This window comes from Boleophthalmus pectinirostris, unplaced genomic scaffold, assembly GCF_026225935.1.
Source record: "Boleophthalmus pectinirostris isolate CB_2022bp ecotype Guang Dong unplaced genomic scaffold, ASM2622593v1 HiC_scaffold_1, whole genome shotgun sequence".
Lineage (NCBI taxonomy): Eukaryota > Metazoa > Chordata > Actinopteri > Gobiiformes > Gobiidae > Boleophthalmus > Boleophthalmus pectinirostris.
In genome coordinates this window covers 3,027,853-3,044,449 of record NW_026570970.1, presented here as the reverse complement: position 1 = coordinate 3,044,449, position 16,597 = coordinate 3,027,853, and the positions used below count along the sequence as shown (strand labels likewise).

At 42.1% G+C, this 16,597-nt stretch overlaps 1 protein-coding gene across 1 annotated transcript in view; it reads right to left on the bottom strand.

Moving 5' to 3' along the window:
• itga4 (integrin alpha 4) overlaps positions 1 to 16,597 on the bottom strand; it is a 76,450-nt gene that overhangs the window by 5,499 nt on the left and 54,354 nt on the right. The window contains exons 18-24 of the mRNA XM_055148830.1: positions 9,257 to 9,333; positions 7,436 to 7,574; positions 6,548 to 6,646; positions 6,387 to 6,463; positions 3,354 to 3,443; positions 1,972 to 2,065; positions 1,590 to 1,697 (exon numbers count right to left, since the gene is read on the bottom strand). Of these exons, the coding sequence (XP_055004805.1) occupies positions 1,590 to 1,697; positions 1,972 to 2,065; positions 3,354 to 3,443; positions 6,387 to 6,463; positions 6,548 to 6,646; positions 7,436 to 7,574; positions 9,257 to 9,333 (684 nt within the window). The remainder of the gene's footprint in view (positions 1 to 1,589; positions 1,698 to 1,971; positions 2,066 to 3,353; positions 3,444 to 6,386; positions 6,464 to 6,547; positions 6,647 to 7,435; positions 7,575 to 9,256; positions 9,334 to 16,597) is intronic.

Here is a 16,597-nt window from a genome sequence, read left to right as displayed (position 1 = left end):
GCAACACACACACAGGTACTCACAAATACACAACCAACACCTACAACACACACACAGGTACTCACAAATACACAACCAACACCTGCAACACACACACAGGTACTCACAAATACACAACCAACACCTACAACACACACACACACACACAGGTACTCACAAATACACAACCAACACCTACAACACACACACGGGTCCTCACAAATACACAACCAACACCTACAACACACACAGGTACTCACAAATACACAACCAACACCTATAACACACACACGGGTACTCCTCACAAATACACAACCACAGCGTTCGGCTCCAGTCAAATGAAGCTCATTGAGGTGGGCAGTTACAGGAGCCAGGTTGATAATAGCAACAGGAATTTATTTACGAACAAAATAGTGAAATAAAAACCCCAGGATCATGTAGAGTGGATTAATACAAAACGATGAGGCTCATAGCAGCAGGTACGGGGGTGGGGGGGTAAAGTGAATTAGAGCCAGAGTTGATGGAGCCGGACGCGCCCCCCCATGCTCACTTCCTGTTTGCAGCTCTACAAAAACAAAGACTACATCCCCGTTTGGATCAATGGAACTGTGTCCCAGGCAGTGTTGGTCCGTCAGGGTCTGTAAGTTCTTCTCTGCTGGCCTATAAAAATCTCTGAATCACAGACTGATGTCAATTATAGGTCTAAACAAGGACTAAATCAGGACTAAACCAGGTCTAATCTTGGACTTGGAGAGAAAGAGTGAGAGAGTGTCTGCAAAGCGTGATCGGGTGACCGCTGCACTGAGCCTCGTGCGGCGTGGAGCACTGGCCCCGGCGTGGTCCTTTCGTCTGCGGTCACCCGACAGTCTACGCGGGCGCACCTTCGGGCCAGTCCGGACAAACAGTCCTGGTTTAGTTCTGGTTTAGTCCTGGTTTAGCACCCCAGCGCTCCTCACTTCCACGACTCTTTATTCTGTGTTTCTGTAGAATAAGACGCTTTTATAACCGTAAATTAATTATTGTGGAGTGGATTGTTTCAGATGAAGCACGACTGAAGGCCGAGGTGTGAAATGCACACGCCACCACTGGTTCCAGGTGTAGCAGATTAGAAGGTTTGCTCTTCAGTCTTTTTTCCATTTAAAGCTACAGTATGTAACTTTCTGGAGGTGGCATGTCACCTGAACAGAAAGTCAAAACTATACTTGGAAACATTCTCCATAAAGATAGTTCTGTTTTATTCACATTAATATTACAGGCAAAGGAACAACATTTCTGTGGAAACAAGCAGACGGCTCCGTTCTGGTTTTAAATTCTGTGTCTCGTGTTTATGTTTTCGTTTTGTCAGACTCTCTCTGCTCTGTATCCCATTAAATGGAATCTCTCCAATTTATGTCTCTCTTTTTTAATTTTAATCTTCATGATTATTTATGTTTTGATTTGTTTTTATTATGATTTTAATGTATGTCTTATTCTGTAAAGCACTTTGAATTACTTTGTGTACGAATTGTGCTGTACAAATAAACTTGCCTTGCCTAAATGCCCTGCTTAGGTCAGCCACACTGTGTCTGTGCTGCCCCCTGGTGTCTGTGCGTCGGTACTGCGCTCTGTACCTGATAGTCTCTGATCTGCAGGAGTCTGTGGGGGTGCGGCACGAGGGTCCGGGGCAGAAGTACTTCCACCACCGTGTCCAGAGAACGACTCGGACCAGAGTTCACAATCTGCAACACATAAACACACACACACACACAAAGACACACACTTTTATTCATTTCCTGGAGACTGACCCGACCCTCCCCATCATCACCACTCGCCTAAACCTTAAACCATAAATGATCTGAACCCACATCTGAACTTTAAACACTGTTGTTGATCTAATAATAAAATATTTGTATCATAGACCTGATTCTGACCGTATAAAAAGGCCGTCTTAGCCGCTGTCATAATAGACTTTTTTCAGGATGGTTGAAGTGTCCCGCTGTAGTTTGTTTGTACCTTGTAGGTGAAGTTGAGTGTCTCTGTGTAACAGTCGACCGGGGCGTAGTCCTGCTCCAGCTCCGAGAAGGTGAAGGACGAGGGGCTCACGTGTCTGTGGAGAAAACACCAGCAGGGGTCAGCACCGAGCGCTCGCACACACACACACACACACACACACACACACACACACACACACACACACAACACACACACACACACACACACACACACACACACACACACACACACACACACACACACACACACACACACACACACACACACACACACACACACACACACACACACACACACACACACACACACACACACACACACACACACACACACACACACACACACACACACACACACACACACACACACACACACACACACACACACACACACACACACACACACACACACACACACACACACACACACACACACACACACACACACACACACACACACACACACACACACACACACACACACACACACACACACACACACACACACACACACACACACACACACACACACACACAAACACACACACACAAACACACACACACACACACACACACACACACACACACACACACACACACACACACACACACACACACACACACACACACACACACACACACACACACACACACACACACACACACACACACACACACACACACACACACACACACACACACACAAACACACACACACACACACACACACACACACAACACACACACACACACACACACACACACACACACACACACACACACACACACACACACACACACACAAACACACACACACACACACACACACACACACACACACACACACACACACACACACACACACACACACACACACACACACACACACACACACACACACACACACACACACACACACACACACACACACACACACACACACACACACACACAAACACACACACACACACACACACACACACACACACACACACACACACACACACACACACAAACACACACACACACACACACACACACAGACACACACACACACACACACACACACACACAAACACACACACACACACACACACACACACACACACACACACACACACACACACACACACACACACACACACACACACACACACACACACACACACACACACACACACAAATACACACACACACACACACACACACACACACACACACACACACACACACACACACACACACACACACACACACAAACACACACACACAAAAACACACACAAACACACACACACACAAACACAAACACAGGAGAGGACAGAGGAGACAGAGGAGACAGAGGACAGAAGAGACAGAGGACAGAGGACAGAGCAGGACTGACCCGTGGATGGACATGTCCATTTCCTGTTTGAGCGGCAGCACCAGACTCACAGAGTTGTCCCCCAGAAAGTCCTCCTTCTCAAAGTTCTCACTGCAGAGGACACAAGACACAGAGGGACAGAGGGACAGAGGGACAGAGGGACAGGGGAGAGAGGAAAAAATATGTACAGTGCCTGACAAAAGTCTTGTCTCTTATCCATTTTGTAGAAACAAAAGCTTATAACCTGACTTTAAATTAATCGATTGGTTTTAGAAACGTCTCATATGAAGCTAAAACCCTCCCAAATTATGCTCAATAAACTAAAATAAATTTGCTTCACTAAAGAAAGATTGATCATTTAATGAACACAGAAAGGTCAGATTTTGGCAAGACAAAAGTTTTGTCGCCTACAGAAAATTGAACAAATAATTTACTTCACATACAAAAACATGTTGCATAACGTCAGTGAATGAAGTAGTGGTGCTGTGAGATCCATGTTTAATATCTTGTATGACTCCATGAGCTTGAAGGACACATCCATGTGGTTCCACAATGATTCATACAATTTGTTGATGAAGTCATCAGGAATAACAAAGAAAGCGTCTTACAGCCTCCCAGAGTTCATCAAGAGTCTTTGGTTTTGCCTCCATGTTTCCTCTTTCATTCTACCCCAGACCTGCTCAATGATGTTCATGTCTGGTGACTGGGCTCCAGTCCTGGAGCACCTTGATCTTCTTCACCTTGACAAACTTTGATGTAGAGATAGAAGTATGTGATGGAGCACCATCCTGCTGCAAAATCTGACCCTTTAATGGTTGGGAATGTAAGAGGAGCTAATACTTCTTGATATTTTAGGTTATTGATATTTGCCTTCCACCCTGCAAATGTCTCACACACCCCCAGACTGGATGGAACCACAGACCAGGATTTTTCCACCACCAAACTTAACTGTTTTCTGGGTGAATCTTGGATCCATGTGGCTCCAGTTGGTCTCCTGCAATATTTGCGGCGGCTGTGATTTAATTCAACTGAGGATTCATCTGAGAAATCCACCTTCTGCCACTTTTCCAGTGTCCATCCTTTTATCAGGCTGTGGGCCTTGGCAAATGCCACACGGTTTTTTAATTGCCTTTTGTTTAGTGCTGGTTTCTGTGCACTGATTCGACCATGGAGGCCATTTCCAGACAGAATTCTACAAACTGTTGTGGTTGACACAGGGACTTGAGGTGACCAGGCCTGGTGGAGTCTGCTGCAGTGGAAAAGGGGCTGGACTTGGATTTTTGAATCAACAAACGGTCCTCCAGAGCAGTTGTCTTGCGGCGTCTGCTGGACCTGGGCTTGTCAAAAAACATCTCCAGTCATTTCAGATCTTTTTCTTATTCTTTGTACTTGACGCTGAGACACATTGAAGGTGTCACCACCTCAGCAGTGGATCTGGTCTTCAGCCTCTTGATAATTAAGGCTTTGGTCTCAGGGTGGATCTTAGGCATGTTGTCAGAGGTCAAGTTGCAGTTGATGTGAAGGTCTGGTTCTGCTGGGTTCTTTTTATACACAAACACTAATTGATTGATCAGTAACTGATCACAGGTGAGGCTGTAATCTAGGATTGGGTGCATCATATGACAAGGCCACAAGACTTTTGTCTTCCCAAAATCTGACCTTTCTGTGTTCATTAAATGATCAATCTTTCTTCAGTGAAGCAATTTTTTTTTGTATATTGAGCATAATTTGGGAGGGTTTTAGCTTCATATGAGACATTTCTAAAACCAATCGATTAATTTAAAGTCAGATTATAAGCTTTTGTTTCTACAAAATGGATAAGCGACAAGACTTTTGTCAGGGACTGTATATTGGTATTCAAAAAAGTAGGTAGAACTTAGAGACCTCCTGTTAAAATATTAAAATACAAGATATCGAGATTCTACATTTGGTGATAAACAAACACAAATCAAGTCTAGTGTGGCTGAACTACCGTATTTTTCAGATTATAAAGGGATTATAAATGTGAATGTGGGTGAATTATTTAAGTTTGTTTTTTTATTTCCTATGAGAACGACTCAAATAAACACTGAGTAATAATGTGTTTAATTCAGCTTTGACACATTTGTTTATGTTTTACAGAAACTAAACTTAAAACCACATGACTCATTTGCATAAACTATAAGCTCTGAAAAAAAAACAGCTCACTCCTTGTGCGCTGATGTGGTTCAGCATCTGTCAGACTAAGGCCTCGTCCACACTAGTGTGTATGTGAGTTGTTTTGATTGTGGGTGCAGTGTTCGTTCACACTAATCTGATAGAAAACGGCTCCAGAGACGGAACGATCTGATCCGGCACTGTGTGACTCCTGAAAACTCTGATACTCTGATGTAGGAGCTGGGGTCTCGTCCTGATTGGACACGTCACTGTGGCTCCTTCTGATTCTCTGGGTTCATGACATCGTCATGTGACGATATTGTGGAAAACACTTTAAACAAACCAGAGACAAACGGGAAAAAGCAGAGATACAGCTGCTTACTACTTTTATATTTGCCATCTTCCTCGGCTCAAAATCGACTGCTGCAACTTCAGACACAGTGCTCCACTTTGTTTTTTCTGCCCACCTGACGACGTGACACCAGCCTCGTCATGTGACTAGTCACGTTTCAGATGGTTTTGTGTTACTGTGTGGATAGGGAACAGACACAGGAACAACATGTCTGGACGCAGTTCGTTTCCAATACGGTGATACGGTGATTCGTTTCAGTGTAAATGAAACCTAAAGCCACCGTAACCCTGACAACAGTCGCCGTAATGTTCGACAATCCACCAAGCGGTGAGTCTTCGTAGTTTACCAAAGTCGTACTAAAACATTTGGACAGATTTGTGAGTGCTGTGTACCACAGAAAATCAGTTTGATGTCAGTAACACAACCAGAATTAATACATAAGGAGCATTGTCATTTTTGGAGAAAATTTCTGGATTTTAAGTGCACCTTATAGTCTGAAAAATACAGTACGTGTAAAAGTTGGCTGCAGTACTTGTAAATGTCCAGGAGGGGGCGGAGCATCTCACCTGCGGCTGCTCAGCTGGAGAGTGATGTCACCAGGTGTGCTGTTGTGGCTCACGTCCAATAGGAAGCTGACGTTGAGCTGCAGGAGGTCACACGGTGGTTAGATCTTTGGATCATTTAGCGTTCTACGTGCGGATGGTGTTAAAGAGGAGGCGGGGCTTACCTGAGCCTCGGCGGGGAGGATGAGCCCCACCAACCCACAGGCCACGCCCACTGTGCTGTTCACCTCCGCGATGATGTCACAGCTCACCGCCGTCTCGTCCTGAAAGAAAAACGAAAAAAGACGAATTCAGTTCTGTCGACGGCTCATTCAGTGAAAAAGGGGCTGAGCGGCATGGTTCAGTCCTGGATAAATCCTGGCTTAGTCCTGGTTTTAGACCTGGTTTAGACCTGTTTTAGACCTGGTTTAGTCCTGGTTTTAGACCTGGTTTAGACCTGTTTTAGTCCTGGTTTTAGTCCTGGTTTTAGACCTGTTTTAGACCTGTTTTTAGTCCTGGTTTTAGTCCTGGTTTTAGACCTGGTTTAGACCTGTTTTAGTCCTGGTTTTAGTCCTGGTTTTAGACCTGTTTTAGACCTGTTTTAGACCTGTTTTTAGTCCTGGTTTTAGACCTGTTTTAGACTTGGTTTAGTCCTGGTTTAGACCTGGTTTAGACCTGGTTTAAGACCTGTTTTTAAACCAGTTTTAGATCTGGTTTTGTCCTGGTTTAGACCTGTTTTAGACCTGGTTTAGTCCTGGTTTAGACCTGTTTTAGTCCTGTTTTTAGACCTGTTTTAGTCCTGGTTTAGTTCTGGTTTAGTTCTGGTTTAGTCCTGGTTTAATGGTGAAGTCGCGTACCAGAGAGAAAAGCTGGAAAATTTTAGAAAAATCATTTGAATCCTTTAAAATCAGCTGAAGAGTTTGTTTACTTTTTACTCTTACATTTTTAAACAGGTACTTCTATACTTTTACTCAAGTAGATTGTTTCATATGATACTTTTACTTTTACTTGAGTATTTTTCAAACCCTTGTATGTGTACTTTTACTTGAGTACCCGTGCGTGTCGTGACTCACCGTGTGCACGCGCACGTACTGCACGGCGGGCGGGAACAGGAGGGTGAGGCGCGGTAAGAAGGCGTCGTCTCCGCCGTTCACCACCGACGCGTTCAACATGAAGCTCCGCCCCCAACCCAGAGGGAAGTACGGACGCCCGCTGAGGACAAAACACACGAGATAATACTCCCTACAACTGTACAACGACTCATATAATACTCCCTACAACTGTACAACGACTCATATAATACTCCCTACAACTGTACAACGACTCATATAATACTCCCTACAACTGTACGGCAACTCAGATAATACTCCCTACAACTGTACAACAACTCATATAATACTCCCTACAACTGTACAACGACTCATATAATACTCCCTACAACTGTACAACGACTCATATAATACTCCCTACAACTGTACGGCAACTCAGATAATACTCCCTACAACTGTACAAACTCAGATAATACTCCCTACAACTGTACAACAACTCAGATAATACTCCCTACAACTGTACAACGACTCATATAATACTCCCTACAATGTACTCATATAATACTCCCTACAACTGTACGGCAACTCAGATAATACTCCCACTACACACTGTACGGCAACTCAGAAAATACTCCTACACAACTGTACACAACTAGATAAATACTCCCTACAACTGTACAAAACTCAGATAATACTCCCTACAACTGTACAACAATAATACTCCCTACAACTGTACGGCAACTCAGATAATACTCCCTACAACTGTACGGCAACTCAGATAATACTCCCTACAACTGTACACACGACTCATATAATACTCCCTACAACTGTACGGCAACACTCAGATAATACTCCCTACAACTGTACAACAACTCAGATAATACTCCCTACAACTGTACAACGACTCATATAATACTCCCTACAACTGTACGGCAACTCAGATAATACTCCCTACAACTGTACACAACTCAGATAACCCTACAAACTGAACAACTAATACTCCCTACAACTGTACAACAACTCAGATAATACTCCCTACAACTGTACAACAACTCAGATAATACTCCCTACAACTGTACGGCAACTCAGATAATACTCCCTACAACTGTACAACAACTCAGATAATACTCCCTACAACTGTACGACAACTCAGATAATACTCCCTACAACTGTACAACAGCTCAGATAATACTCCCTACAACTACAACTGTACAACAACTCAGATAATACTACTCCTGTACAACTGTACAACAACTCAGATAATACTCCCTACAACTGTACAACAACTCAAACTCCTACAACTCAGATAATACTCCCTACAACTGTACAACAACTCCCTAGATATAATACTCCCTACAACTGTACGGCAACTCAGATAATACTCCCTACAACTGTACACAACTCACTCAACTACACTACTCCAAACTGTACACAGATAATACTCCCTACAACTGTACACAACTCAGAATAATACTCCCTACAACTGTACAACAACTCAGATAATACTCCTACAACTTACAACTGTTCCTATTTCAATTTATACTCCCTACAAACTCGTCCTTATTTCACAGATAATACTCCCTATTTAGGCGACTGTTCCTATTTTTTTACATTAATTTTGACTTGTACAAAGCCTGAATTTTGAGGCAATTTTTCATCTTTATCTCATTTACTCCAAAATTAAATAAACTCTAAAATAAATAAATAAATAAAAATAATAATTTAAAAAATTGTACAAGTCTTAAACTGCGTCTGGACGTTTCCTCCTCCGTCTGTATGTTCACGTTTGTGTATTTGTGTATTTCTCCGTCTGTCCACCAGAGGTCGCTGCAGCGCTGTACTTACCCGGGCAGGTCGAGCTGAGCCGAGAGCTGCAGGTCCGAGGAGCAGTCGTCAAGGAGACAGGAGCGAGAGAAGAGCGTCTGAAAAACCCGCAATAAAACTTTAACATGAGACCAACAGAGTCTGAGGTTAAAGGTCAAATATCACACAAAAAAACTGACTCTTGTCGCTTTAAGTCGTGTGCTAAATTAATGTTAACTCTTTATTATTCGTCTGTTTACATCTACAAACCTCAAAACGCTCTGTTCCACCTTGTGATGTCATGAAGTGGTAGTTTTAAAGTGAACAACTCCTTTAACGGAAGATAATTTGTTCCATTAAATTTTAAACACCACTGACTTTCTCACTTTGAAAATATTAAACTCTGAATTACAGATGTTTGAATTCTAGCTGCTGAAATTTTATGTTTATATTTATATATTTATATTATATATTTCTGTGTACAGAGTTTAAAATTCTAAATTTAAATTTCACCTTAGTTAGACTGGATCATTTTGGATTGATGTTTATGTCTCGGCGTCTCGGATTTTTGTTGCATTTTTAATTTTTTTTCATTGCAAATTTTACATTCTGAAATTTACACTCTGAATAAAAAATAAAAGCCTCACAGAAAGTCATAATTATGAGTTTAAAAGTCATAATTATGAGTTTAAAATTCATAATTATGAGTTTAAACTTTTATTTCTCATTTACAAGCAGAAATGAGCTTTTATAGAATTTTAACAGTTTGAATTTGAGGCTTGAAAATATTTGCTGAATATTAAAAAACTGACATTTTTATTTTGAATTTTAAACACTTTCAAAAATGTACACTTAAAATTTCAGCAAAATAAAAATAATTCAGAGTTAAAAAAAAAAAAAAAAATTCAAAGTGAGAAATTCTATGTAATTTAAAATTTAAAATTGACCGAAATAAATAATCTTCCATTTCCTTTTGCCTTTAGTTCAGTAAAGATTTGCAATTCCGAGTTTGAAATGATTCTAGTGAAGGTGTGTGGAGTTTAAAAACACAGTGGAGCACTTCTTGTATCACCACAAGGTTCACAAGTTCAAACCTTAATTTAACTAAATAAATCTGTTGTTTTTATTTATTAATTTAATCGTAACTATTGTGTCATTGTTTTTGTGCGTGGTTTGTCTGTTGTTGGAAAGAGTTTGTGTCGAAATCAAGTTGGAAATTTTGAAATTCCACAAAGTCACCACAAAGAAATTCCTGGAAACACAGAACTTTTTTTTTTTTTTTAACCATTTGAATTAATAAAAAATAATCTGCAAATATATTCAACTCATTTTTCCACATATATAAAATTGTAAAAAAAATATATAAAATTGTAAAAAAAATAAAAACACAAAACTTAAATGATATTCTGCTGTATTAAATTTTATATTTATATTTTAGAGTTTATTATTCGAGAGTAAAAAGTTGTGCACTTTGATGAGAGGAAGTGACCTGGGTTTTCTCCGCCCACAGGAACAGGAACAGGAAGTGGTTGGCGGGTTCGGCCTCATCAACCCAAAAACCAACATTTTTATTTTTACTCATTTCAACTTTTCTCTAGTGTGACTTTAAACAGCTAGGACTAAACCAGGACTAAACCAGGACTAAACCAGGACTAAACCAGGACTAAACCAGGACTAAACCAGGTCTAAATCAGGACTAAACCAGGACTAAACCAGGACTAAACCAGGACTAAACCAGGACTAAACCAGGACTAAACCAGGACTAAACCAGGACTAAACCAGGACTAAACCAGGACTAAACCAGGTCTAAATCAGGACTAAACCAGGACTAAACTAAACCAGGACTAAAAGGACCAGGACTAAACCAGGACTAAACCAGGACTAAACCAGGAAAACTAAACCAGGACTAAACCAGGACTCCAGGACTAAATCAGGACTAAACCAGGACTAAACCAGGACTAAACCAGGACTAAATCCAGGACTAAACCTAAACCAGGACTAAACCAGGACTAAACCAGGACTAAACCAGGACTAAACCAGGACTAAACCAGGACTAAACCAGGACTAAACCAGGTCTAAATCAGGACTAAACCAGGACTAAACCAGGACTAAACCAGGTCTAAATCAGGACTAAACCAGGACTAAACCAGAACTAAACCAGGACTAAACCAGGTCTAAATCAGGACTAAAACCAGGACTAAACCAGGACTAAACCAGGACTAAAACCAGGACTAAACCAGGACTAAACTAAATCCAGGACTAAACCAGGACTAAACCAGGACTAAACTAAATCAGGACTAAACCAGGACTAAACCAGGACTAAACCAGGACTAAACCAGGTAAATCAGGACTAAACCAGGACTAAACCAGGTCTAAATCAGGACTAAACCAGGACTAAACCACCAGGACTAAACCAGGACTAAAACCAGGTCTAAATCAGGACTAAACCAGGACTAAACCAGGTCTAAATCAGGACTAAACCAGGACTAAACCAGGACTAAACCAGGACTAAACCAGGTCTAAATCAGGACTAAACCAGGACTAAACCAGGACTAAACCAGGACTAAACCAGGTCTAAATCAGGACTAAACCAGGACTAAACCAGGTCTAAATCAGGACTAAAACCAGGACTAAACCAGGACTAAACCAGGACTAAACCAGGACTAAACCAGGTCTAAATCAGGACTAAACCAGGACTAAACCAGGTCTAAACCAGGACTAAACCAGGTCTAAATCAGGACTAAACCGGGACTAAACAGGGACTAAACCAGGACTAAACCAGGTCTAAACCAGATCTAAACCAGGTCTTAATGAGGACTAAACCAAGACTAAACAGGGACTAAACCAGGTCTAAACCAGGACTAAATCAGGACTAAATCAGGTCTAAACCAGGACTAAACAGGGACTAAACCAGGACTAAACCAGGTCTAAACCAGGTCTAAACCAGGTCTAAATCAGGACTAAACCAGGACTAAACAGGGACTAAACCAGGACTAAACCAGGACTAAATCAGGACTAAATCAGAACTAAATCAGGACTAAACCAGGACTAAACTGAGTCTAAACCGAGTCTAAACCAGGACTAAACCAGGTCTAAACCAGGTCTAAACCAGGACTAAACCAGGACTAAATCAGGTCTAAATCAGGACTAAACTGAGTCTAAACTGAGTCTAAACCAGGACTAAATCAGGACTAAACCAGGTCTAAATCAGGACTAAACTGAGTCTAAACTGAGTCTAAACCAGGACTAAAGCAGGACTAAACCAGGACTATATAGGTATAAAAACACAATTCTGACTGTGAGCGGTATCGCCTCTCCACAGATCTGACCTGTAACCTGGCTTGGCTTGGTCTCCGTGAAGACAGAAAGGTTTAAAGCCGCACTGTGGAACATTCCAGACAAATCAGTAACATCTCCATGGAGAAAAACAAGAAGCATCTGAAGTTCATCAAATTCTAAAGCGCGAAAACATCATCTACCGATACTTTACAGTGACAACACACTGGGGGTGCTCTACATGCGTGTCCGTGGTGGAATGTTCAGCAGTTACCACGGTGACAGGACGCACACATGAGCAAGGGTCGTCTCACAGTTTCTTGGATTTTTTTGGTGCAATTTTGCAATTTTTTACAGCATATGAACGTGTATTGTGTATTACAGGCGGGTAGTAATTACACACGGGTGAGTCAGGACTAAACCAGGACTAAACCAGGACTAAACCAGGACTAAACCAGGACTAAACCAGGACTAAACCAGGTCTAAAACCAGGTCTAAACCAGGACTAAATCAGGACTAAAACCAGGACTAAACCAGGTCTAAACCAGGACTAAATCAGGACTAAATCAGGACTAAACCAGGTCTAAACCAGGACTAAACCAGGACTAAACCAGGTCTAAACCAGGTCTAAACCAGGACTAAATCAGGACTAAATCAGGACTAAACCAGGTCTAAACCAGGTCTAAACCAGGTCTAAACCAGGTCTAAACCAGGACTAAATCAGGACTAAATCAGGTCTAAACCAGGTCTAAACCAGGTCTAAACTAGGTCTAAACCAGGACTAAATCAGGACTAAATCAGGACTAAATCAGGACTAAACCAGGACTAAACCAGGACTAAATCAGGTCTAAACCAGGACTAAACCAGGACTAAATCAGGTCTAAACCAGGTCTAAACCAGGTCTAAACCAGGTCTAAACCAGGACTAAATCAGGACTAAATCAGGACTAAACCAGGTCTAAACCAGGTCTAAACCAGGTCTAAACCAGGTCTAAACCAGGACTAAATCAGGACTAAATCAGGTCTAAACCAGGTCTAAACCAGGTCTAAACCAGGTCTAAACCAGGTCTAAACCAGGACTAAATCAGGACTAAATCAGGACTAAACCAGGTCTAAACCAGGTCTAAACTAGGTCTAAACCAGGACTAAATCAGGACTAAATCAGGACTAAATCAGGACTAAACCAGGACTAAACCAGGACTAAACCAGGTCTAAACCAGGTCTAAACCAGGTCTAAACCAGGACTAAACCAGGTCTAAACCAGGACTAAATCAGGTCTAAACCAGGACTAATCTTGGACTAAACCAAGACTAAACAGGGACTAAATCAGGACTAAACCAGGATTAAACTGAGTCTAAACCGAGTCTAAACCAGGTCTAAACCAGGACTAAACCAGGACTAAATCAGGACTAAATCAGGTCTAAACTGAGTCTAAACCGAGTCTAAACCAGGTCTAAACCAGGTCTAAACCAGGACTAATCTTGGACTAAACCAAGACTAAACAGGGACTAAATCAGGACTAAACCAGGACTAAACTGAGTCTAAACCGAGTCTAAACCAGGTCTAAACCAGGACTAAACCAGGACTAAATCAGGACTAAATCAGGTCTAAACCAGGACTAAACCAGGTCTAAACCAGGACTAAACCAGGTCTAAACCAGGTCTAAACCAGGACTAAACCAGGACTAATCTTGGACTTAAGAGAGAAAACACCGAGCAGTTTGTCCGCAAAGCGCGATCGGGCAACTGCCGCGTTTAACTCCGTGAGGTGCGGAGCTGAGCCGGTCCTTTCTCCTGTGTCACCTCCAAGACCGTCCTGACACTGAGTCCTGGTTCAGTTCTGGTTTAGTCCTGGTTCAGTCATGGATTAGTCCTCCTCTTCAGTCCTGGAATCAGTCCTGGTTTAGTCTTGGTTCAGTCCGTGGTGTAGGCAGCGCAAAAGTTTGATATAATCTCGGGTTAACGGGCAGGTGCGGTCCTGTCCTGCGCAGGTGCGGTCCTGTCCTGCGCAGGTGCGGTCCTGTACTGCGCAGGTGCGGTCCTGTCCTGCGCAGGTGCGGTCCTGTACTGCGCAGGTGCGGTCCTGTCCTGCGCAGGTGCGGTCCTGTACTGCGCAGGTGCGGTCCTGTACTGGGGGTCTCCAAAAATGGCCCCGTGCAGGACTCTGTGCTGTCGGCTACATTATGGAATAAATGAATCTTCAGTTTGTTACATAAAGAGGAAAATAACAAAAGGACGACATCAGCAACAAGTTTTAAGAAGGAAGTAAAAAGGGTTGCACCTGTCGATCCTGTCTGAGAAAAGTGTATAAAGTTTGTGCTGAGGTTTTACAGACTTAAAACAGATAGAATAATTGTAAAATTATTTTTAGAACATAAACCCCACGATAAACGAGGGACACTGTCCTCTCACCTCAACCTGTGCACATGGACTCACACTTGACTCGACCAGGATGGAACACGGAGAATTTCTTGTACAAGTCGTTGTTAAATGTGCATTTGTGTTTGGTATGTTTCAGACTGACCGACTGTTTGTGTCTCGCTCCTTCTGAGTCACAGACGCTACGAGAGACGCTCAGTTTAATGAACAGTCCTGAAAACCTGGACATTTGCATCACTTTCTAAAAAAAAAAAACCCGGACGCCCCGGACAGGACGCAAAATACAGACATGTCCGAGGAAAAACGGACGTTTGGTCAACCTAGGATATGTAGTTCAACACCATATATCACGATATTTCTGTTATTGTTACGTCTTTAATTATTACTCAGTGTGAATTTGACTCGTCCTCGTAGGAAAAATATGGTAAAGAGCAGATTTTCATTTCATTTTGTGGCCGGTCCGAGTGTTCACGGTTCTGTTGATTTTGTTGAGTTTGATTTTTCGACAAAACCGTAAGAGCGACAAACTGAAAAACAGAAACTGAGAAACGTGTGGGCGTCTTCAACTTCTCGTCTGTTGCACTTTTACGCAGAGTCGGGTTTTTTTCTGGTCAGATTGTGTGAAAATAAAACTCAGGTTAAAGTTCAAAGTCTGGTTGATCTAGATGTTCACTGACAAAACCGTGCGCTTTTTAAATGACATTTTTAAACACTTTTGATATTTTTATTTGGAGCGTCATCAGAGTTAAAGCCGCACTGTGTCACTTTTCTGATGGGGGCTCCGTAAAATGCTTTTTTTCCATGGACATTTGTGTTCTTGTTTTGTCTGGAATGTTCCACAGTACGGCTTTAAACCTTTCTGTCTTTACGGAGACCAAACCAAGACCAAGTTCCAGGACAGATCTGTTTTTTTCCAAGGTATTTTTGAGGTTTAGACCTGGTTTAGTCCTGGTTTAGTCCTGGTTTAGCCCTGGTTTAGTCCTGGTTTAGTTCTGGTTTAGTCCTGGTTTAGTCCTGGTTTAGACCTGGTTTAGACCTGGTTTAATTCTGGTTTAGTTCTGGTTTAGCCCTGGTTTAGTCCTGGTTTAGACCTGTTTAGACCTGGTTTAGTTCTGGTTTAGTCTGGTTTAGTCCTGGTTTAGGCCTAGTTTAGTCCTGGTTTAGTTCTGGTGTAGTCCTGGTTTAGTTCTAGTTTAGTCCTGGTTTAGTCCTGATTTACTTCTGGTTTAGTCCTGGTTTAGTCCTGATTTAGTCCTGGTTTAGTCCTGGTTTAGTTCTGGTTTAGTCCTGGTTTAGACCTGGTTTAGACCTGGTTTAATTCTGGTTTAGTCCTGGTTTAGTTCTGGTTTAGTCCTGGTTTAGTTCTGGTTTAGTCCTGGTTTAGTTTTGGTTTAGTCCTGGTTTAGTCCTGGTTTAGTCCTGGTTTAGTCCTGGTTTAGTCCTGGTTTAGTCCTGGTTTAGTTCTGGTTTAGTCCTGGTTTAGTTTTGGTTTAGTCCTGGTTTAGTCCTGGTTTAGTTTTGGTTTAGTCCTGGTTTAGTCCTGGTTTAGACCTGGTTTAGACCTGGTTTAATTCTGGTTTAGTCCTGGTTTAGTCCTGATTTAGTCCTGGTTTAGTCCTGGTTTAGTTCTGGTTTAGTCCTGGTTTAGTCCTGGTTTAGTCCTGGTTTAGTCCTGGTTTAGTTCTGGTTTAGTCCTGGTTTAGTTTTGGTTTAGTTCTGGTTTAGTCCTG